This window comes from Eschrichtius robustus, chromosome 1 (genome assembly GCF_028021215.1).
Source record: "Eschrichtius robustus isolate mEscRob2 chromosome 1, mEscRob2.pri, whole genome shotgun sequence".
In the NCBI taxonomy this organism is placed as follows: domain Eukaryota; kingdom Metazoa; phylum Chordata; class Mammalia; order Artiodactyla; family Eschrichtiidae; genus Eschrichtius; species Eschrichtius robustus.
In genome coordinates, this window is record NC_090824.1 from 132,524,242 (window position 1) to 132,548,682 (window position 24,441).

At 45.5% G+C, this 24,441-nt stretch overlaps 1 protein-coding gene across 2 annotated transcripts in view; it reads left to right on the plus strand.

The window, feature by feature from the left end:
• The window catches only part of THSD4 (thrombospondin type 1 domain containing 4), a 559,732-nt gene extending 535,511 nt beyond the window's left edge, over positions 1-24,221 (plus strand). For both annotated transcript variants that reach the window (XM_068554826.1, XM_068554831.1), the window contains 7 exons: positions 3,515-3,644; positions 4,611-4,815; positions 5,385-5,558; positions 7,250-7,423; positions 13,220-13,399; positions 17,584-17,728; positions 18,203-24,221. In XM_068554826.1, coding sequence (XP_068410927.1) covers positions 3,515-3,644; positions 4,611-4,815; positions 5,385-5,558; positions 7,250-7,423; positions 13,220-13,399; positions 17,584-17,728; positions 18,203-18,345 — 1,151 coding nt within the window. In that variant the 3' untranslated portion in view covers positions 18,346-24,221. The remainder of the gene's footprint in view (positions 1-3,514; positions 3,645-4,610; positions 4,816-5,384; positions 5,559-7,249; positions 7,424-13,219; positions 13,400-17,583; positions 17,729-18,202) is intronic.
• The last annotated feature ends 220 nt before the right edge of the window (positions 24,222-24,441 follow it).

The following is a 24,441-nucleotide window of genomic DNA, read 5'->3' on the forward strand; positions in this document are numbered from 1 at the left end:
ATTTAGGTAGTGGTGTGATGCCTGCTAACGGAAACAGATACGCTCAGGACTAGGTGAGACCAGGTGAAAACAGATCACTCAGAACTAGGTGAAAACTAGGTGAAAGGATAAAGATTGTTGTCATGTGGTTTGATATCAAGGGTGGCATGTGTAGAAGAGTCTCCTCCATTTCATGTCTTTAAAGACAGCCTGGCCCAGCCTTTCCAGTAGGATGAGACGTAGGCCTGTCTGGAGACCAAAAGGCATTGCATTGTGGACACAGTGGGACAAGGACAAGAGCATGTGCCATTTGCCACGCACCCTGCGTGCTGCTCACCCAGCCTTGTGTTCACTGGACTCATCCAGGTGGTCATTCAACGGCCTGTATCTGTTCTGTACCAGGCATGATGGAGGGACCCCTTTGCTCCCTCTAAGGTTTGCTCCCAGCCAGCGATGGCCTCAGAGACGTCAGGGCAGGGAGGCAGTGTGGACGCGCAAAACATTTAGCTCATCTCATGGCTGTCAGTGGTAGTGACCAGTGTGCCGTGACCAAGAAATTCTGAGCCTGCCAGGGCTGTCCATCTCTTTTCTGCACAACCCAAGTCCACTTGCCTCGAGATCTCATCATTTTCCCCACACAAACCCTCTCCCAAACTCTCCTCCAGTCCTCCCTGGCCGCACTCACCAGACCACAGATTTCTGTGCCTCTCAGATTAAAATTCCAGCATCAGGATAGCATGATCACAGGGAGGAGCCCTGTCACCGGTGTACCAGAGAGGCCCATACTCTGTCCAGTCATTGCCCGGACCTCTGTTTATCTGGTCAAACTCCTGGCTTGGCCCAGTTGATCCCTGACGTTCCAAGACTAGAGTTATTTAATTTTTTCTTTCTTCTTATTTTGTCCATCTCTCCACAATGCCTCACTGACCTCTACACGGTCCCCTGAATTCACTGACTTACCTCATTTAATGCCCACTGATTACCTGTGGTACAGTCCCCCCTCCAACGTAACATACTTCTGTTTAGATCAACACATTGAACGTACAGCCCAACCAAACTGATCCCAGATTGTTCCTGCTACCTGAAGCCCAGCCAGCACCTGACCTCCCCACCCCATTCTTGCTGGCTAGCACTTAGAGGGCTAATTGTGTGGCATGCTTGGACAATGAAGAGGTGGCCAGGTACCATTTTGAGTGATAGTCTCCCTTTCTGCAGAAATATAAACTGACCCAGAGAAAGAAACCTTTTCGGTCATTGGAGTCAAGAACTATAGATCTAGTGTTTTCTCACCATCGGAGACAGAAAGAGTACCTCTGAGTTTATTTCCTTGGATAAACGCTGGAACTGGACCAGGGGGAAGGCAGGCAGTGGCCAAAGTGCACACAGCCCCAAACAGGACCCCTCTTTCCAAGGCACAGAGCATTCCTAGGGTAACTTGTATCCTTTCAGCTAAAGATACTCAATTCCCCCCTCATTAGTGCCAAGCAGTTGGGGTAGTTACTTTTGCCTTCCACTCCACAAATGTGTAAGTAGAAAAGTTAAACCCACATGGTCTGATGGGAAAGGGATGGGCTAAATAATAAAATTTTTACTTAATCCCTTAATAGCTGCGTCCCAATGAGTATCCTGCAAGCTGTGAACTGAATCTTATTCGTCTTTGTAACTCAGCAAAATGTCCTTAATGTTTGTTGAATTTCATTAAAAATCTCTTCTTAATGGAAGCAGATATGTTACTGGACAAAATTTAATTCCACAAAAGTTTTTGCTTCCTATTAATTTTATAGCCAGTACTGCCTTTTTTTTTAGACATCTTTATTGGAGTATAATTGCTTTACATTGTTGTGTTAGTTTCTGCTGTATAACAAAGTGACTCAGCTATACATATACATACATCCCCATATCCCCTCCCTCTTGCATCTCCCTCCCACCCTCCCTATCCCACCCCTCTAGGCGGTCACAAAGCGCCGAGCTGAACTCCCTGTGCTATGCGTAGTACTGCTTTTTACTCACCTAATAATTATGCTTAATTGGAACATTATTTTAAAATAATGGTCTCAAGTTATAACTGCATTGTAAATTTTTACCCCCATAGTAGTTCAAACAAACGATCGTTTCCGATTCAAAACTGTCTTACAAACTGTCACGTTTTTTACAAGAACTACCTTCTGGCTCGGTGTGTCCCACAAGATCAGCTTAAAGAAGCATTGGAACACTTCGTGGCTGCTGAAATATTTAGAGACACATTCAAAGTTGTCCCTTTAGTTACAATTAAAATTATAGCAAGTTGAAGTTGAGAAACTCTAAGTGCCTGGCCAATTAGCAACAGAACTGAGACAAAGCTGTAGGCTACATGCCAGTGTTCTGCCCAGCAGGACTCAGCTACTGGCCTAGACTGGGGCCGGGGGTGGGAGGGGTGGGTACACAGTTATTTATGAAAAACCATCTTACTCTCCAGACGCTCGGGTTGCACCTTCCCCCAGTTAGCGTTCTTTGTAAACACCCAGTAGTAATACTTCAGTGCTGCCACCAGGGGGTAGCAGAGAGAGAGAGAGAGAGAGAGGCAGGCCGAATTGAATCAGTTTTTGTTTTGTTTTTCCAGTTGAGAGCTAGAAATTCCACTGAACAAACTTTGACTTTTTCTCCAAAATAGATTATACCTTATTAAGTATGAAACATGAGGCTGTGCATTTAAAACAAACAAAAAAACCGAGGCAGTCAGTATTTTTTTTTTTTTTAGCAAAGTAACAAAAACAAATGTTAGACCTCTGATAAATATTCGCTCAACAAACTTTTATGGAGCACTTACTCCCCTGCTGTACTGGAGTTACAGGGTTGAGCAAGCACTAGTCCTGTCCCCGAGAAACTCACCATCTCATAGGAGGCAGACATATACTCAAATAACGAAAATTCCACTGGATCAGTACTTTACTGGGGGACTGTGTAAAATGATTTACAAAGGCGAAGCCCGCTGCTTTTCTAGCCTCTCTTGAATCTTCTTACTTCTCTGCCCCAACCTGACTGTTGCTTCAACATACCTGGCGCTTGCAGGCCGGTTTGCCATGCACTTTTGTGCCAGTTCCGCGGCCCGGACAGAGCCCCCCTCCAAGACACACGTGTGCACAGCTACCCCAAACCAACCCTCTCTCTGCAAAACCCTCTCTCTTTCATGTCTGCGGAAAACCTTCAAGAAGTTATTATTTGTGTTCATTTTATAATCATTCCCCTGCCCTATCGATCTCTCTTGTTGTCTTGAACTCTTAGGGGAATTGTTTTTATCTGCCTTTGAACATGTTCAAACCATGTCCACAAATAGATTATAAGGCCTTTGAGGGCAGGAGCTATTCCTGCTCTTCTTTGCCCCGGACAGTGCCTAGGAAAGCCCTTGTGCGGGAGCTGCGTGTAAACTCAGGAATGGATGGAGGGGTGTGTGTGTGTGAATCGTTCTGTTTCTGAGGCTTTTCTTCATCAGCACCCAGATCTCTGCGCATCTGCATTCATAGCCCAGCATTAGAGTGTGTTCTCCTTGTCCCTGCAGGATCGCAGTACCCTATTTTTCGCTGTGTGAACAGAAACACTCACGAAGAGGTTCCTGAGAGCTACTGTGACTTGAGCATGAAGCCGACCCCGGAGGAGGAACCCTGCAACATCTTCCCTTGCCCAGCCTTGTAAGAGGGCCTCTCTGTTCCGGTTGCCTGTTTTCAGCTCACTTCTGGTTGCTTGTGCATAGGACCCTAGTAGTAGATGTAATCTAATGTTTAAATCAGCCTACATCTGATTTAGAAACAAGAGACTTAGTCTATGCATAAAATGCAATCTGTTTAGCAAGCGCACCTGTCTTTCAGGATTAACACAGGAGCTCATAGCCTTTAACTGGTCAGCACACTCCCGGGAAGCCTTTGGTGAATTGGAGCAATTAGGTTATAGCTGGCAAGGAAAACAAAGAGGGAAGCAAAGAGTTACAATCCAGTACAGTCAGTGCTCAGGCGAGCTGTGTACAGAGAGAGACTAATGTAAGTCACAAATACATCTGCTTGGGGAGTGTCTCAGGAGAGGTCTTGGTTTAGTTATTGAATAATAAATAGGACACTTTTAGAAGAACAAGGAGGAAAAGCCCTAAAAGGGGTCAAAACATAATTCTCAAACTAATAAGAACATAATTCTCCTCCGAAGACATAGTGCCCATGTGCCGATGTCTTATTTAAGGAAATGACAAAGCAGGATAACAGAGGAGAATGTGTGAAACTGATATGTAAATAGTTCATGAAAAGTAACAAAGGTTAGAAGAAGATTTCTGAGTTAGTTCCAAAGTGGGTTAATGTTCTACAGGGTAATAAAACTCATGTTTGGAGTTATTTTTCTGACTAGATAAAAATCTTTTGTACCTTCTTGGTTTTCTATAATTTTACGGAATCTGGGCCCTAATCGCTAGTAAAGAGAATATGGAACAGAGCCGCATTCTTTATGGAGTCAGGCGGCCTTAGGCAGACTGCCAGGCACTGCTCTGGGCTGGGGATCACCCATAACAATTCTGATGCTTCTGTGTAAATTGGCTTGGCCAGCTTCTGTGTAAGATGCTCTCTTCCTGTTGACTGAAGTGACCGGTCCCTCTCGATCTCTCGTTCCTGAGCTAGCTGGGACATCGGAGAGTGGTCTGAGTGCAGCAAAACCTGTGGCCTGGGCATGCAGCACCGCCAGGTTCTGTGTCGCCAGGTGTATGCCAACCGCAGCCTGACGGTGCAGCCCTACCGCTGCCAGCACCTGGAGAAGCCCGAGACCACCAGCACCTGCCAGCTCAAGATCTGCAGCGAGTGGCAGATCCGGACGGACTGGACCTCGGTACGCAGCAGGCCAGCCTGCTCTGGAGCTCCCCCTCCAAGACCTACCACCACCCTCCTGCCTCCCCGCTCCAAGACCTGACGCGGGAGAACCCTGGGTTCTCCAGGAGGACCCATCCTATGGGGTTCTGGAAGGACTATTCTGCAAAACATAAGATGTGCTGATAGGGCCATCCTATCATCCTGATAGACTTAAGGGCCAACTTTCAGGGTGAGCCCATGGGAGCCGTGTGCACACAGGTGTTCTCTCTCTCCTGTGTCACGGTGGAGTGAAGGCTGGCAAAGGCTGCTAGAGCCAACTCCTTCTCCGAATCGTGAGTCTCCCATTTTACAGATGGCAAAACTGGGGCCCAGAGGATCAAAGTAGGCAAGACATCCAAGCAGATCTTAGAAGGCGTGTGATGTTTTCAGGCTGGGATCCTGCTTGAGAGAGGACCCAGCAACCCAGGGGTCTCGCCCCACCCCGTCCTCTGCTCGGGTGGCGGGTAACGAGGACGAGGGCACCCTGACCAGAGGGGCCCTCGGAGCTGGCACTGCCCGGTGCGCTGACGTGCGCTTGCTGTGTTTTAGTGCTCGGTGCCCTGCGGAGTGGGGCAGAGGACCCGCGACGTGAAGTGTGTGAGCAACATCGGGGACGTGGTCGATGACGAGGAATGCAACATGAAGCTCCGGCCCAACGACATTGAGAACTGCGACATGGGACCCTGCGCCAAGAGCTGGTTCCTGACGGAGTGGAGCGAGAGGGTGAGCGTGCCGGACGGCGGGCGGGTGGGACCAAGTCTGCTGGGCTGATGGGCAGGAGCCGTGCATCACGAGGTGCCCCCAAACCACACAGAGACGAATGGCTAGCTTGGAATCCCAAAGGTGATTTCTGACTTTGGGGAAAAACCCAGAGGTGAACTACTGTAGGTATCCTTCTATGAAGACTGAGGGCCTCCAAGATCGAGACGTGGGTATGAAAGAATTCATTTAATTCTCCTTAGCACGAATATTAAATAATGATATTCTGCTAATGAAATTCCTTAGCACGTCACACGAATATTAAATAATGAAATTCTAAATAAAACGAGGGATTACATCACACCTTTCCTACATCTTGGGCATGCCTGGCATAGAACAGGCACTCAGCAAATGGCAGGCCCCCTTCCCTGCTTCTTACAAACTCAAAACCAATCCCACCATTCCCCTCCCCAGTAGCCCAGCCGCCTTAATGTCCCTGGTGTCAGGTGTCAAGGATGAACTCAAAGGCGGATATAGTTCATCATTAGCCCACCAGTTAACCTGTGTACTAGGGAAGCCATTAAGAAATTGAATTCATCTATCAAAGACAAAAATAAGAGTTATATCAGAAGAGAGAGGGATTCTGGAGTTGGATGGTGGTGACTGTCACACAACAATGTGAATGTACTTAATGCCCCTGACTTGTACTCTTAAAAAATGATTAATATGGTAAATTTTATGTTATGCGTATTTTACCACAATTTTTTAAAAATGTTAGGGAAAAATACTAAGCAAAATTCGAGGATGTACGTTGGGGTGGAGGAGCGAGCGGGGAAGGAGATAATGGGTTTTGCCTGCCTTTTCTTGTGGAAGCTGTTGATTGGCTGGCAGTAGGCATATTCTGACCAGGGCAGCTGGACTGCTCATCAGACGAACAGTTTCTGGGTTTCTGGATTCTTCAGAAGACCTTGGAAGTTTAACTGGGATGGAGACATAAGTGACTGCCTCTGTCCTTAGTGCCTCCCTCCCAATTAGGCCAGGTCTGCACCATTTCCCTTAGCAGAATCCCTCAGGGTGCTTCCAAACTGTAATGTGCCTACGAATCCCTGGAAACCTTGTTACAGTGCAGACTCTGAGTCATCCTGCCAGGAATGTGCCCCTGTACCTGCTGTCCAGGTGAGCATGGGTCACACAGATAGCAGGGATACTAACACTGACGTGTCCAGTTCCCAGGCCCAGCTCTCCCTTTATATCAGGCCACCTCCCACTACTCCCATAGCTGTGGCCCTCGGGGACTGGAACAATCTGCCCTAGTATCAGGCAGCAATGTCTTGTGACAAACGTCAGCCCTCCTTTCCCAGACCAGTCCAGACTCAGCTACTAGCAGGCAGATGGTGTGCCCGAGTTTTCGCGCTCTCACTATTCTGCTGCTGAATAGATTTTGGAAATCGAAAGCCAAAACAGTAGTCTGACAAGTGTAAGTGTATTAATCACAGCCGTGGGACAGGCTATTTGGAAAGGAGACCGTCCCTGAAAATCTAGGACAGGGTGCCATACTGATATCCCGTAATGGAGGAAAGCGTGCCTGAGAAGTGGTCAGAGGTTTCCAGGGGAAAGAGGTGGTGGGGAAACGCGGTGTCGTTCGCATCCTTTGAGAGTGGCTTCAGAACCTGCAGGGAGGCCTCCCCGCTAAGGCGCCCCTTGCTGTCCCACAGTGCTCGGCAGAGTGTGGGGCTGGAGTGCGGACACGCTCTGTGGTGTGCATGACCAGCCACGTCAGCAGCCTGCCCCTGGAGGGCTGCGGGAACAACCGGCCAGTGGAGGCCACCCCGTGTGACAACGGGCCCTGCACGGGCGAGGTGGAGTGGTTTGCGGGCAGCTGGAGTCAGGTGAGTGGCCAGAACCGGGTGTGTCTGTCCGTCCCCTGACCTGTTTCTGGGTCAGGGAATAGGGCTCGGTGTATCCCGGGGGTGCTGGGTGGGTTTGAACCCCGGCCGTGCTACCCATGACCCTGGAGAAGCTACTTATGCTTTTGGAGCCTCATCCGGTCAACAGTAGTTATTCTTGATTAGTTTGTAAGACCCTCTCTCCAAATAAGGTCAGGTGCTGAGGTACGGAGGTTCGGATTTAAACATATGAACTCTTGGGGGACACAGTTCAACCCATAACTAGTATATAGTTCTATCATTATTGACAAACATTACTGTCATGTAACTACCACCGCGATCAAGATATAGAACAGTTCCACTGCCCACCAAAATTCTCCTGTGCCTTTGTGGTCAACTTTTTCCTTCAAACCTGGCACCTGGCATCCACTCATCTGTTTCTGTCCTCATAATTTTGCATTTTCCAAAATTTCTTATTACTGTATATAACAGTATGTAGCCTTTTGAGTCAGCTTCCTTTTGCTTATATGTAATACACATGCATTTGAGATTTATTCATATTGTTCCATATATCAATAGTTCATTCTGTTTGGGGCTGAGTAGTGTTCCATTGTACGAGTATACTACACTTGTTGATTCCCAAGTTGAGGGACACTTCAGTGTTTGGTGATTTTGAATAAAGCCATTTTAACTTGCATGTACAGTTTTTTTATTTTTTTTTTTTAATTTATTTATTTATTTATTTTTGGCTGTGTTGGGTCTTCGTTTCTGTGCGAGGACTTTCTCCAGCTGCGGCAAGCGGGGGCCACTCCTCATCACGGTGCGCGGGCCTCTCACCGTCGTGGCCTCTCCTGCTGTGGAGCACAGGCTCCAGACGCGCAGGCTCAGTAGTAGTGGCTCACGGGCCCAGTTGCTCCGCGGCATGTGGGATCTTCCCAGACCAGGGCTCGAACCCGTGTCCCCTGCCTCAGCAGGCAGATTCTCAACCACTGCGCCACCAGGGAAGCCCCCATGTACAATTTTTTATGGGTGCATAAGTTTTCATTTCACCTGGGTCAATGCCTAGGAGTGGAATTGCTGAGTTGTGTAGTAAATGGTTTTTTAATTTAATACAGAGCTCCAAGCTCTTCCAGAGTGGCTGTACCCTTTTGTATTCCTGTGAGTAATGTCTAAAAGTTCTAGTTCCTCTGTATCATCAGATCATGGTATTGTCTGAGTTGTTTTTGTTTTTGTTTCTTTTTTGCCATTTTAACAGATATTGGTGATATCTCAAAAAAAAAAACAAACCAGTAGTTATTGAGCATCTACTATGTGCTCTTCTAAGCCCTTGGGATACATCATTGAGCAAAACAAATATCCCTGCCCTCAGGAAGCTCATGGTCCAGCATGGTTTCCTTGTCTATAAAATGCCAATAATGAAGCACATTATGAGGTTATTTTTAGGAGAAATGAAGTAATGTGTACAAAGTATGTAGCGCAGTGTCTGACATACAATAAACACACAGTAAATTGTAACTTCTACTGCTATTATTGCTAATAAAGTCAGTTTTGTCTGTATTTGAGTGTCAAAAGCAGAAATAGATATGATCCAGCAATCCCACTTCTGGGTATATATCCAAAGGAAAGAAAATCATTATCTGGGAGAGATATCTGCACCGCCCACGCCCCCGCCATGTTCGTAGTATTATTCACAATAGCCAAGGTATGGAAATAATCTAAGTGTCTGTCGACAGATGAATGGATAAAGAAAATGTGGCATTTGTTTACAATGGAATATTATTCGGCCTTTAAAAAGGAAGGAAATCCTGCCATTAGCAACAACGTGGATGGACTTGGAGGGCGTTATGCTAAGTGAAATAAGCCAGACACAGAAAGGCAAATACTGCATGGTATCACTTATATGTGAGATCTGAAAAAAAAGTCAAACTCAGGAAAACAGAGTAGAATGATGTTTGCCAGGGGCTGGGGGTGGGGGATATAGGAAGAGGTTGGTAAAGGGTTCAACCTTTCAGTTATAAGATGAATAAGTTCTGGGGATCTGATGTATAACTAACATGGTGACTATAGTAGATAATACTGTATTGTGTACTGAAATTTACTAAGAGAGTAGAACTTAAGTCTTGTCACATGTACACACAAAAAAGGTAAATATGCGAAGTGATGGATGTATTAACTTGACTGTAAGAATCCTTTCACAATGTACATGTATACCATATCGTGTGCATACTTTCAATATATTACAATTTTATTTGTCAATTATATCTCAACAAAGCTGGGGAAACGAAGCAGAAACAGAAAAAGTTAAGTTTGTTCATTATAAAGAACCAATAATACCAAATGCCTCAATAAAGTAACTTAATTGATTAACTATTTTTTCCTTAGGGTTCCAAAATTGAACATGAACCCCCTAAAATCATTCCTTCTTTGCCCCATTAGGATTACCATCAGTATTTTGAGTTCTTGGGCCATTTAGTGTTTGGCTCCCAGGGCTGGCTAGTTCTCCAAAGACTTTTTGGCTGATGGTCATGATTTACACATTATTTGGACCTCTGGCTCCATATAGAATTTTATTTCTTTTAAATAGCTTTAAAAACAGACCCTGAAAAAAAAAAGGACTGCCTTGTCCTTGTAAATCAGCACAACCCCTTTGGAAAGCAATTTGGCAATAAAAGTCAAGAACCATAAAAATGTTCATTTGCCTTCACCCAGTCACCCCACTGCTGGGGATTCATTTTAAGGAAATAATTAGCAGGAGAAAAAAAAGTTTTTTCAACAGAGATGTTCATGACAGCAGGATGGTTAGGGATATTATGGTATATCATAGCTCGTTAAGATACGTAACAAGAACAATGATAATTAGGAAGATGTGGAAAGTACATATAAAAGGCAAGTGAAAAACAGAATATGAAAGTATATGAACCCTATCTCAACCGCTTCAAAGTACAGTTTTTTATATAAACAACATGGGCAAATGTTTTCTTCTCAAATTTCCTTAATATTTTTATAATACAAAGTGTAAAATATTTAAAAATTCAGAAAAGAAAGAATTCAAGTACTTCCAATGCTACCCAAGTCGATATCAGAGGTAAACATACTTGATAACAGATCCCAGTTCTGCGTCACCTTAGTTCTCCGACTTGGGGCAGTTTATTTAACCTCTCTGAGCCTGTTTCCTCATCCAAATATGAGGATAATGATACCAACTTTTTTAGAGTTGCTATTGGGTTTTCATGAGACACTGTATATAAAAGGGTCATTGCTTCGGACGTGGGGAGTACTTAATAAATATTAGTTCCCTTTTCTCCATGTTTATTATTTTTTCTGCCAATGTTTCTGTCTCATTGTTGGTAGCAAAACAACTAGGATCTAAACCCCAAAGATAATTCAGAAGTGGACTGTGGGGCTTCCCTGGTGGCGCAGTGGTTGAGAATCTGCCTGCTAATGCAGGGGACACGGGTTCGAGCCCCGGTCTGGGAAGATCCCACACGCCGCGGAGCAACTAGGCCCGTGAGCCACAACTACTGAGCCTGCGCGTCTGGAGCCTGTGCTCCGCAACAAGAGAGGCCGCGATGGTGAGAGGCCCGCGCACCGCGATGAAGAGTGGCCCCCGCTTGCAGCAGCTAGAGGAAGCCCTCGCACAGAAACGAAGACCCAACACAGCCAAATAAATAAATAAATAAATAAATAAATAAATAAATAATAATTAAAAAAAAAAAAAGAAGTGGACTGTGTATGGGACACTAATTACACCAAGTATTCATGGAAACTGAGGCAATGGGAAGAGTCCTGTGTGAAATCGTAATACTGGATCATAACAGCCTTCACACAGAGAAGATAAGCAGTGCAGTTCGACTCACATGTCCACCAATGTCTGAGGAAGAAGAGAGGGGAGCAGGATTCAGGTTTTTTTTACCTGTGGGCGTCCTGTTGACTCCAGACCTACTCAGAGAACTGAGAGTCGCGTGAATCCTGATGCAGGCAGCATTTATCTCTGCTAAGATTAGAAACATGGAATTTATTGCCTGTCATCCAAAGGGTCAGGACATGATTGATTGTGGACAGGGTTTTGGTTCTGAATTTATAAGACTATCAGAGCCTGCTGGCACCTCCCTGCCCTGGGAATTTGATATTATCCCCAAAGAAAATGAAATAAAAGCATGCTTATCTGTTGAAAGTAAGTCTTAAACATTAACTGACTTCAGGATATAAAAATAAATGTTCCTTCCAGACACGTGGTTTGAATGAGAGTTGGCCTCTTGAACGCCCCACTGGGCCGGTCACAGTGATTAGTCCAGGATGGACATGTGACCCAAGCCGAGCCAAATGGAGTCCTTTCCTGGGACTTTTCATGTGGACTTAGGGGAAGAGACTCCCTGGGAAGTTGTGAGCACAGGTGCTAGCAGTGGTCCTGTTGAGGCTGGTGGAGAAGCCAGCCCAAGAGAATGAGACCTGTCAGGCTTAGGGAGTCTTTTTCTACTCTGGAGACAAAGTAGCCCAACTCTTATTCGTAAGATATTCCACCAAGCAGATGCTTTCTTCCTTCCCTGTCAATTCTGGGTTTACTTCACCCTTAGATTGTCTTAGTTCTTGCGGGGGGTTGGGGGGTGGTTCTTTCACAGTCTTTAGCTATTAAGAGCAGCCTTCTTGTCTGGCCCTGTGTCTGGATCACATTTACTCTCTAACATCTGAGCAGACAGTCCCAAAACTAAGAAGCCCTTGTAGTTTTCTGGATGTCTGTGAAGATGGCAAAAAAAAAGGCACAAAGTGGAAATTGCTGATGCAGATGTTTATTATGCCGTGTGTGAATAATCCATAGTCTGTTGGCTTGGATTTGGGGTACTTTTGCTGGCTAGTGACGTGGGTTTTTCCACCCTGTTTTTATTTCACCATGTGCCTGCATACAGAAGCAAGGATAATATTGAGTTTCAGCTGTAGACATTTTTACAGGCTATTCATAAAGGCAATAGCTTCTTTAAAGTCTTTAAAAGTATATAGATCACAGCTTGTAAAATTTTTTAATCAAAAGGTATTAAGAGTACACCAAACATGAACAAAAAACATTTTACAAAGTAATAGATACTAAATAGAATAACTTATAGGCGGTTACATGCATCGTATTTCCATAACCTAACACAATGAACCAAGACGTGTAATTATCTGACTGGCTTCTTCGTGGCCGCAACCCCAGCGAGCTTCAGCTCCAAGTAAGAAGCCAGAGGATCGGACTCCGCGGACAAAGGCTTCCTGCTGGCTGCCCTGTTGGGAGCGGAGGGCTGACCAGGGGACATTGTCCCAAGTCTGTGGTCTTCTCAGCTTTGTGTGTCCCAAAGAATTTTAATGTAGCCCTTCATCCAGAGGCATGCAGACTCTGGGAAATGAGTTCATTCCCAGTTCCCTCCCCTAAAAGACCAGCAGATAAACTAGAATGTTAGTTCATTGTTTTACAGTGGGAGGTGTCAGAGTCTACCAGACAGAACCAAATTGACTGGCTGGTATGTTCTGTGGGAAAGCCTACGGGACACCATCTCACTCACATTTCACCGAGGGTGCCAGGATCTCAGCAGCCAGCATCCTCAAGCTGTGAGAACTCAGGGCACCCACTCTCCATTCCAGACACAGAAGTGTTAGGAAAATTGGAATCTGTGTGCAACTTTTCCTCCAGAAATGTCTTCCGGGCACCCTCGGGCTCTTCCTCACTGAATCAATGATGGTAAACTCTGGTAAACATCGCTCAATGGATGCTAGTTCTCGTCCCCTTTCCATCCTGTGACACCGAATTTTCTCTGCTTCTTTCTCCAGTGTTCCATCGAGTGTGGGAGCGGGACCCAACAGAGGGAGGTGATTTGTGTTAGGAAGAATGCTGACACCTTTGAAGTGCTGGACCCCTATGAATGTTCCTTCCTGGAGAGACCCCCCAGCCAGCAATCCTGCCACCTCAAACCCTGCGGAGCCAAATGGTTTAACACAGAATGGAGCATGGTAAGTCCCGGTGCTTTTGGTAGAGGTTGTGTTAGTACGTCATTATGCTTCCCCCCTCCCCCCTCACTGTTGGGCCACCTGCTGGGTACCAGGCACTGGGCTCAGCCCTTGAGTAGATTCCCTGCAGCAATCAGCTCTACTTGGTCACAGCCAGGGCGCCCTAGACTCAGCCTGCTTGGCGGGGAGTGGGGAGCCTGAGACTGGGACGATCTTGATTTCTAAACTATAGAGGCCATAAAATAGTGACTCCCAAATTTTTGCGTGCATGAGAATCAGCTGGGATCTGTTTGAAAAGGCCGATTCTGGGTCCAGCATGGCCAAGGAATTTGCTCCTTAGGTGAGTTGGCTACAGGTGTAACCAACATTTTGAGAAATACTGCTGCAGAGGATTGATGTCTGAAAGGATTCAGGGATGCTGTTGAGAATACAACATCATGAAGTGATCTCGTTATAAATCCCACTGGAGGAATTTCTGTCAGACCTCCATACCAGTGTGTGTGTGTGTGTGTGTGTGTGTGTGTGTGTGTGTGTTGTACACTTTTTTAAAATCCTATAGACAATATGGATTATGGGACTGATCCTGTTTTTCTCTTTGAATTGGCTACTAGGAAACTCAGAGCCAAAACTGTGGCCCATCTCTAAGCGAGAGTTTATCAGAATATACAAAGTGACTTATAGGTGCTAATGTCCTCTGGCTTCTCTTTCTCTTTCCTACTTTTATCTTCTTTTTATCCCAGTTTCCTCACTTATTTTTTATCTTGTGGCCCTCTTCTGTATTTCTTAAGCCATCTCAAATCCTTTTTGTACGGAAGGAGGGTAAATGAAGAAAGACAGAGCTAAAGAGAGACAGAGTGAATAGAGAACTAGGTTAGTAAGGAATGAAATGGAAAAGGATGGAAACAGTGATAAAATTCTTTTTTTTTCAAGTGAAAGAGTTTATTGTTAAGAAACTTCCTAAAACAGAAAAATTCCTCAGGTCATCATTCCCAATGACCATTTCATATGACTTGGACACAAGGGGACCAGGGTTCGTTCTGCTTTTTGTCAGGGAAGATCGTCAAGCAGTGGCTGTAGGTCAGTCCAGAGTAGAGGCCAGATCCTTCCTCAAAATCATTCAAAGGTGATCAAAGGGATTTTCTTATAAAATATGTGAATAAAAGCTGAGAATTCTGTTTTCAGACAGTGTATGACAGCCATTTGGGTATGTGGTAAACCACACCTCGGATGCAAATTGGAATAAAGGAGGTGTTGAATTTCAAAGATGTTTTGCCAACTTCTGGGAAATACCATTTTATTATTTTGATATTGGCCAAGGCCCTTGAGAAAGCAGGAACAGATCACTATTTTCTTCTGCCATTCTGCTTAGAGAGTCTAGAAAGGGCCAAACTCACCAGGCCACGTCAAAGGCCACCAACTCCAAAGACACCTGCCTTGCCTGGGAACAACCCAGACGTCCCTCAGCAGGTCAGTGGATAAACAAAATGCAGTGCGTCCAAACAATGGGGTACCACTCAGCAACAAGAACGAATGAACTGATACCTCCCATGACTTGGAGGAACTTCAGATGCATTTTGCTAAATGAAAGAAAGACCCCCCAAAACTGTATGTTGTATGATTACATTTGCATAACATTCTGTAAAAGGAAAAACTATAGGCACAGAGACCAGATCAGTGATTGCCAGAGGATGGGGCAGGGTGACTCTCACTACAAAGGGACGACACAGGAGGATTTGTTGTGTGTGATGAAAGTTCTGTCTTGTTTGCAGTGGGAGATACATGACTCTCTGAATTTGTCAAAACTCAGAACTGTGCACCACAACAAATGAATTTTTCTGCATGTAAATTTAAAAATAAATAAGTGAACTGAAAGTAATATGAAATATATAGTTACTAGAGTAGCAAAGATGATGGAAGCAAGACATTTTTTAATTTACCTTGTTTTATAAATTTGAGTTTGGAACTAAGTAAATATTTTATATAATTATAAAACAGGGACTTCCCTGGTGGCGCAGTGGTTAAGAATCCGCCTGCCAATGCAGGGCACACGGGTTCGAGCCCTGGTCCGGGAAGATTCCACATGCCGCGGAGCAACTAAGCCCGTGCGCCATAACTACTGAGCCTGCGCTCTAGAGCCCGCGTGCCACAACTACTGAAGCCCACGCGCCTAGAGCCCGTGCTCTGCAGCAAGAGAAGCCACCGCAATGAGAAGCCCGGGCGCCGCAACGAAGAGTAGCCCCTGCTCGCCACAACTAAAGAAAGCCCACGCACAGCAACGAAGACCCAATGCAGCCAAAAAATAAAAAAAAAATTTTTAACAAAATTATTCTTTTTAAAAAAGAAATCCCTAAAAATGGAAAATGCAATGAAACAAATTAACCTAAATATGTATGCAGTTGGTGGCATCAGCACTCTCGCATGTGGCTGTAAACCACAGTAATTTGACTGTCCATCCCTAAGGACAAAAAGGACTGCAGAGAAGTGTTTGTATTGTTTGCAATAATCACATTTTTAGTGATAGCTGTTGTCCTGTGTTCTGAGATGGTTGGGTGTATAATGGGTGATAAAGTAAATGAATAATCTACTTTATGGTACTGTGATAATATATGTAACAGTAAACATGCTAGTATGATAGTATAGCTCTATTATCCCCAGTATCCTTGAAAAATAGGATTCTCAACTTAGGAGAAAGAAGATACAGACCAAAAGTAAAAGAGATTTAAGTGAAAATCCTGTTGTCCTGAATTTGACTTAGAAATATCAGTATGAACTCACAAATTAATTTATCTTAAAAAAAATTTTTTCCCTGTTTTATCCACTGAAAGAGCCTGGAAACAATGACCAACTCAGTAGCAAATGGCATGCCTATGAGCCAGAATACGGTTTCAAAATACCACTCCCCACTAAAAGGAACCAAGAATTCTTAGAGAAATGGCTGATTCCAGGTCTGTGACTGTTATAGGTATAAATTAGATCGGGATGTCTTTTCATACCAGGTAGCAAGGAGGTTCTCAAAGACGAGTTCATGTCCCAAGGGCTCAAGAACCAACTTTTGGGCTCCTGATAGCCATTGATGGGGCATCAGTGAGCATCAGCAGAAATAATAACTACCATGGATTTAATGAAATACATCACATATGTTTAAATCCATCCATCTATAATAAGTTTGTAATGATAAAAAAAAAAACTAATTAGAGGTTCCACCATTGGAGGATGTTAGGGGAACCAACTCATTATTCTGAAAACTGATAAATAAAAGAAAATAGTCCAGCATTTACCCTGTCTCTCCTAAACAAGCCATACCACTGGGTAACCAGAGAGTAAATATATGTGAGGAAGGGGTGGGGATTCTTTAGATTCTCAGCTTATAAAAGAGGAAGAGGTGTTAGGATATTATCACCATTTTTCAACCCCAAATGAACTAATGGATCTGCTCAACAGTGGCTGCTGACCCCCTCCAAAGAGAGACAGCCATACACATCCTGTGAAGTAGTCCCACCACAAAAAAATCAAACCTGCACCTGTTAAGGCCTCTTCTGGATCCAACTTCCAATTTACAGGAAATGCAGAAGACAGAGGAACATGTCAAACTGTACCATGGGGATGCAGTCAGCAAAATCCTGACTATGGGAAACTCTACAGGACAAATGACTCAGTTCCTCCAACAAATAAAGTACAAGGGGGAAAAAAACACAGGGGAGGGGAACCCATGGATTAAGAGTCGTAAAAGGCATGTCAGCCAGCTGCAATATACAGACCTGATGTGGATCCTGATTCCCTCCCCAAAAAAAAAAACTCTATTAAAAAAATTGAGGTTCGCAAGGTAAATGGAATTAGGAACACTGAATATATCTTGGAAGATAAGGAACTATTGTTGATTTCTAGGTGTAATAATGGTATCGTGGTAATTTTTTAAGAGTCTTTGTTTTTTAGAGCTGCAGATGGAAATATTATGGAAGAAGTGATATGATATCTAGATTTGCTTCAAAATAATGGACCTGGGTGGGTACAGACGAGACGTGGCTAGCCATGAGTGGGTGCGTGTTGAAGCTGGTTGTTAGGTGCAGGGGAGTGTAATACTCTGTCTCCTTTGGTAGATGTCTGAAATTTTCCAATATCTGTGTTCTCCCGTGTGCTGAGCTAATGGGCTATCAAGAAATCTAACTTTCTTCCTTTGCCCCGGACAGTGTTCCAAGAGCTGCCAGGGCGGCTTCCGCGTCCGGGAAGTGCGCTGTCTGTCTGATGAGATGACCCTAAGTAATCTCTGTGACCCTCAGTTGAAACCAGAAGAGAAAGAATCTTGTAACCCTCAGGACTGCGTCCCTGAAGTTGGTAAGTAGGGAGTCCTATCTTGGAGTAAAATATTCATCTTTCTTAAGCTCCGTCCTGTTCTCTGGTATGAAAATGCCAGGTTCATCCAGGTCTCTCTGTGACCTCGTGCCTAGTCATGGAGTTGAAGGGGGTCAGCATCCTTTTGGTGTATATTTCATAGTTTAAGGTGCCTGTTGATAGCACAGATGGGCGATCCAAGCCACCCGTCAACAGATACACTTACATGGGAATTGATTAAAATGGCAATGCACTCAGAGATTTGGTTCCAGCATCCTTATGGCCAAAGTAGATAGATTTCAACTGCGTGTTTAAAGAAGAAGAAAAAAATATAAGCTCTGAGCCCACACTCACACCTCCCATCAATAATAAACAGCAGGACCGGGGTGAAGAGCCACACCCACCGCCCTTTCTCCTTCCCTGAGTCCAGGCTGCCCCTCGTGCTCAGAGAGTCTTTTCTGTTCTCCTCTGCTACAGACGAAAACTGCAAGGACAGATACTACAACTGCAACGTGGTGGTCCAGGCCAGGCTCTGCGTCTACAACTACTACAAGACCGCCTGCTGCGTCTCCTGCACGCGCGTGGCCAACAGGCACTCGGGCTTCCTGGGGAGCAGATAACACCCCGCTCCGCAGCCGTGGGCAGGTCAGGGAGTCTGTGAGCAGTGGGGCTGGCTGACTGCTGCCCCTCCTGGGGGCTCCCTGGCCTGTGGAGCTGCCAGCCAACTTAGTCAGCACCCCGCCTTCATAAAGTGTACACACGGTGCCCAGGAGCGAGACCACGGGTGTCCTTTGAACATCACCGTGAACTGCCGACCCCTCCTTCAGAAACCTGGCGCCTGCGCTCTCTGCAGACCGAGCGGTGGGGATTGCCTGCAGCTCTCGGCCGACCCCCGTCCTGGCACTTTCTAAGTCAGCAGTCAGGCCCTGTCTGGGCACTGCCTAGCCCCAGTGCTGCTGGCCTTTCTAATACCAGCGCCGCCCCTTGGAGAATCAGAGGAGACAGTCCCCCCACCCCAGAGCCCCCCCCCCCTAAGCCTTGCTAGGATGCCTGCATCCCTCTGTTACCTCAGCCCGGCTGTGCCTATTTTTTACTCTCAAAGACATTAGGCTCTTTTCCAGCCTTGTGACACAAGTATCTCATGCCAGTTTAGAGCTTTATTGTTTTGCAGGTGTATTCAGAGATATTAGCTCATTAGCGGCTGTGAGCACAGCGCCCCAGAATGGGAGTCAGGGAATGAATCGTTGTCCCCATTTTACTGACAAGGAAACTGAGACTAAACTTAGGTAACCTACCTGCCACGTTATCAGGTAATTGACCCATTCAGTGACAGAGCTGAGTCCTGACCCCAGTCGTCTGACCACAAAGCCCTCACCCCGAGGCCTGTCCAGAAGGCTTAGGTCTGCAGGATGTGGCTTCATTTCAGACCTAGAGGCTGAGAAGTTTCCCATTCAGCAAACAAAGCCCAGACCTTTGAATTCTTTCCTCGGGCCAAAAGTCAAGTCTTTATCTCCTGCGTTCAGTTGTTTCAGGAGTCTGTTTCTTTTATCCCTTCCCCCACAAAGTCACAGGTCCTGGTGACAGGACTCTGCACAGTTTCTTAAACCCCATCCTTAATGGGACTATGCCATGAGGTAAGAAAGCCATTGGGGTAGCAAGGTGATTGCCTGAAATTCTGATTCCTCTCCCCAGTGGTACATGCCGCCCATGGAATCCTACATCGTGGACCCTTTGGCCTTTTGTCTCCCAGAGCAGATTTCCAGAGCACACAGCTCTGTCCCCTGGGCTCTCACCCCTTCCTCAGCCATCTCTCCTGGGTCCTTCCCCACACATCGCCCAGTGCAAAGTCTAACCAACCTATCCCAGCAAAAGCCCTATGTTTATATTAGAAAGAGTCTCCCTTGGGTCTTTCTGGTTTGATTTGCAGATGTCTCTCTGTGACTTTGCCTCCCTCCTTCCCCCATGACTCACAACCCATAACCCCCCTCCCAGATGTGCACACTAAGATCTATATTAATGCAGCCAGCCTGGGAAAAGGGGCTGTGAACTCCTCCACGATGGCCGCAGCGGCAGGGTCTTCCCTGATTCACTTCACATAACTCTGTAGTTCCCGAGGCCTCTGGCTGGAAGGGGAATGCAGTGCATATGAAAGATGAGCTATCTGAAAAATCAGTGAGGATAAAGAAGGGGGGACGTATATATATATATATTCTTACACCCACTAAGAAAAATAATTGGAAGCGTATAGAAAATTTATCTTATTTAGTACTATGGTCCTGGACGTATTTCCCTTTCAAAGCAAGCATTTGCTTTGAAATTCATAGCAACTGAGTTTCTCCCGTGAGCCCTTTAACCCAAAAATCTGCTAATTTGATGATGATTTGCAGATTTTGGAAGCAGTATCACCAGCTCAGTCTTACACACTCCGTTGGGTTCCCACTACCCTTGAGCTTTCAGAAAGCACCCTATCTCTCCTGATCCTTACGCAACTCATGCTATAAGCAGCAGGACAGAGGCCCAGATTCCTGTGCCCACCAAGCAAAAACAGACCAGAGAGGCCAAGCATATAGCTGGTTTCCATCCAGCACCCACTCTTTCCCTCTCGCCACTTGCCTTTGCTTCTTGTCCCAAGGGAGGGTTTCCTTTATGCAACTGCTCTCAGATGTTGCTGTACAAGCCAGTCATTTGAAGGATTCTTTGGAGGAAGCTTTCTTTACCTGCTGGGGGACAGAGCAAGATCAATGGGTGGAAGAGCAGAAAGGCTGATTTCAGCTCAGATTGCGGGAAAACCTTCTAGCCATCCAGGCTGCCCAGCGCAACAGAGGTATGGTGTCCTAATGAGTGAGCTCTCCAGCCTAAAAGGGATTTCTCCACCAAGTGGGAGGTGAGCATCCTGGGTCTTTCCAACTCAGACTTCTCACGACTGGGCTGGGGCAGTGACGGCTTTGTCTCTTTGACATCCAGCTGTGTCCTGTGGCTCCTAAACGTTACCTAAAAGTTCTTTAAAGGGACAGTGGTCCTCTCATGAGAACGGCCATCCTGCCAGTTGTGGAATTGGGTAGGAGCAAATAACCCCATGTCTTCAGGGGAAAGAAGTACTGAAAGTAGGGGTCATTTTTCTCTTGCAACAAATAGTTGAGTTAATCTTGGAATTCATTTACGTCTGGAAAGCTTATAAATCGCTAGATGAGAGGTTTTATCAGCTTGACTTGGAAATCCAATTTTTACTAATCTCCTTGTTTCTTATATCAACGTCTAAATGCCTTTGTTCTTAGCACAACACACATGATAATGTCCTTTAGTATTTGCAGTGACAATGTTCCTTTCCCCCTCCAGAGATGCCTCTTTCTCATTTTCTTGTCCCCTTTATCTCACCCTCTCCTTCCCGTGACCCACCATCTCCTTCTCAGTCCTCTGCCTCGTCCCTTAACTGGCCATGATGCAGAACTGAAATTTACATTTTAATACAGCTTTTTTTTTTCTGTGTACCAGATTGCGTCAGTCCCTGCTCTGAATTTTGAAATTAGATAAATTAAAGCTGTTCTGTGTTTTTCTCACAAAAAAAATCAACAAAACTGCAAACAGAAATAGTTTGCTTTTTTTACTATCACTTATTAGAAACAGAAAGTGTGCTCCTTGCAGCCTAGGCAAAGGCCAGTCAGTGCAGCCCATCCTTCCCATCCTCACGTGGACTCGCCTTTCTCCCCTTAGAAAAGGAGCAGCATAAGAAATAGGGCATTTAAAAAAAAAAAAAAAGCTTGTAAACCCGGCCACTAGATGGCGTCAGTACAGTTCATTAAAGGCGTGTACAGTGCCCCCTGCTTGGGAGCTGGTGGGGAAGCCAGATGAGCAGGGCCAGTCCCCGCCCTAGAGGAGCTGCAGTGTGACAGAAGCACTCAGAACTGTCCCCATCTGTCCCGTTGCCTTACTTCTGTGGCCCAGGGCTCTTGGGGTGTGTATCATTTACTCACCCTCAAAGTGTTTAGCATTCAACACTCTTTCCTTTAAAAAGAATGACCTTCCAGAGGGATGAAAATGAGGGACACTGGCTTCATTTCTTTTTGTCAAGCTGTGTGGCAGGGAGAGAAACCCAGATGCTGCTAGTAACTTACTAAACCAGTGGCTCTCTTTTTCTTTAATACAGCCACTTTAGAATTTGAATATCTGCTTTCTAATGTCAAAGACACAAATATAAGTGGTAAAAAGAAACATGACTTCCCTTGAAACAGGCTGAATAGTCAAACCTGAAGGAACCTCTGTCAGCCTGGCAGGTGGAGGCCAACATTTGATCCTGCCATATGAAACACTTTTTACGTGGCTTAGATGGGAAATTAGACACCTTCCTGATGAAATTGGTGGATGCCAAAAAGCTGGAGAGGTAACGCTTGAATGACATGTTCTAGTACCAAAAATGTCTGGGAGACTAGAAGGAAACCTGGGATCTTCAAAATTCACCAGGAAGAAACATAAAGTCCCATCTTTGGATTTTAAAAAATACTATACAAGTACAAGGTGGGGGAGATGCAAGAGTTTCAGTGGATGAAGCTCAATGTGAGTCAAGAAAGTGGGATGGAACTACCCCCAAACACACACACACACACACACACACACACACACACACACACCACACACGACATTTAGGCTACATAAGGAGAAAACGTTGGTGAACCGTATTTGTGATTATTGGAAACTTTAAAAAGAATATTGGTAACGTATAACATTCAGATGAGCACGCCCAATCCTGATGAGGGGCGCAGACTCTGAGAAGCAGTGGAAAGGACTTCATGAGAATGTTTAGCCCGGAGGAGAGCCATCCTAGGACCAGAAGGTAAAAGCTGCAGGGAGACACATTTTACTTCTTGCAGAAGAACCACCTTTCTACAAGGGAGAGCCTTCAGAAGGTAGAGCGCTCTGTGGTTGGTGGTGACTGACCCGTCCCTGGAGGTCTCAGCAGAGGCTTAACGGCCATTTGTCATGGATGCTGAAGGGGGGATTCGAGCACCCAGCTGGGGCAACAGGACTTTTAAGATTCTCTCCAATCTGGGCTTTGGTGACTCTGTAAGTAGAACAGCTTCAAGTGATTCACCTGGTCTGGGATGGCAAGTACACGGCACATGTACTTCCCATTTCTACCGTTTTGAACCCAGTGTTGCACCCCACTCCAGGGCTGAATGTGGCCTCATACCTCGGAGAACCACTAGCCAGTTGGTCAGAGCTGCCCTGTCTGGTCCTGCTTCATAGATGAGAAACCAATTGTCCCGATGGCTAGTTCCCTGCCCAGGGTCACACACCTTGATGGGGGCAGAACCTCGGCTAGACTACCACCCTTTGAATACCATCTCACTTTCTCAACTCACTTTGCTTTCTTGCGCCTTTGCTGGAGCTACGTCATTCTCTCCCCTCTCAACCACACTCCTGGTTCTTTCTATTCAGTGGGTAACAGTGGGAGACTGCCATTGTGCTGAGGAAAAGTGACCCCCACAGGGTGGGATTCTCTAGCCAGCTTTCTTAGCATCTTCCAGACGTTGAGCCCCTTGCCTCAGTGAGAGGAAAGCCATTCTGTTACATAATTTCCACCTGCCTTGACCCCCAGATCCCCACCATTCAGTTTGACGGAAGGATATACTTTGTTATAACTTATTATTTTGTCCTTTGTAAATACAAGATGTTTATAGGAAATGTGTATTCTGAACTCTACCGGCAGAATGAGTCACTACACCAAAATAGTTCTATTATTTAGAATATGTTAATTTTAAAGGGACCTAATAGGTATTTATTTACATATTCGATCCACATTTGTGTAAAATTATTTGATCCTACTAACCCAGCTTCCCGGAAAGTTGCTGCACGTGATGTCTTATTCCAAGTCCATAGTTACAATTTAGTATACTGATTAGCCAAATTCCTGGGTTTTAAGATTGAATATAAATTACTCTGCTTTTCGACTCATTCAGGGGTTTTTACCCTCGGATTATACCTGAAACAGGTCTCTCTGGATTGCCACCTTTCCACCTTGAATATCGTATTTGCTCATGTAATCTGCCATCTCCTCATCCTCAAACACTTGAAGAAGGAATTAGGAGGGTCTTCTTCATCTCTTCTCTTTGTCTTGCCTCATTCCTTAGAATCACCAGCAGGAAGTTGTTCGGGAGGCTGGCTTACAGCTGTGACAGAGGCAGGGTCCCCTGGCAAGGGCAGGGAGGGCTGTAAGGGAGGTGATGCATTCACTGCTCTGACCACGCCTCCAGGGCCCCCGCTGGACACTGCTGAGTGGGAGCTCTGGGTTTTCAACTGCACAGCCAGGAGCAAAGAACCCACAGAATACCCCATCCACCCCAAGTCACCCGAACGGTGTCAATTATTGCTTAAAGAGGCGGAGGCGAATTATATGAGTAAATAATCTGTTTTCTCTTCAGCAAAAATGACAACTGTTTTTGTGTATGACTAATTTATTTTTATTATTGTAAAAATACAATAAACTGGTTTTAAAAAGTCAGCTTTGTTAACACGTCTGTGCTTTCTCGGGCCTTATTCCATTTCTACTCACGTCGCTTCGCACAGCCCTCTAAAAAGAAGAGCCGAGCCCTTTAGAGGTCGGTTGGTCTGTGGGACTTTGGCTCTGGGGGTGCCTGGACCCCTAAGAGGACAGGGAGTGCAGGACATCCGCCTGCTGGTACACGGGTCCTCAACCTTGGCTGAGGAGCTTAAGATAAAAT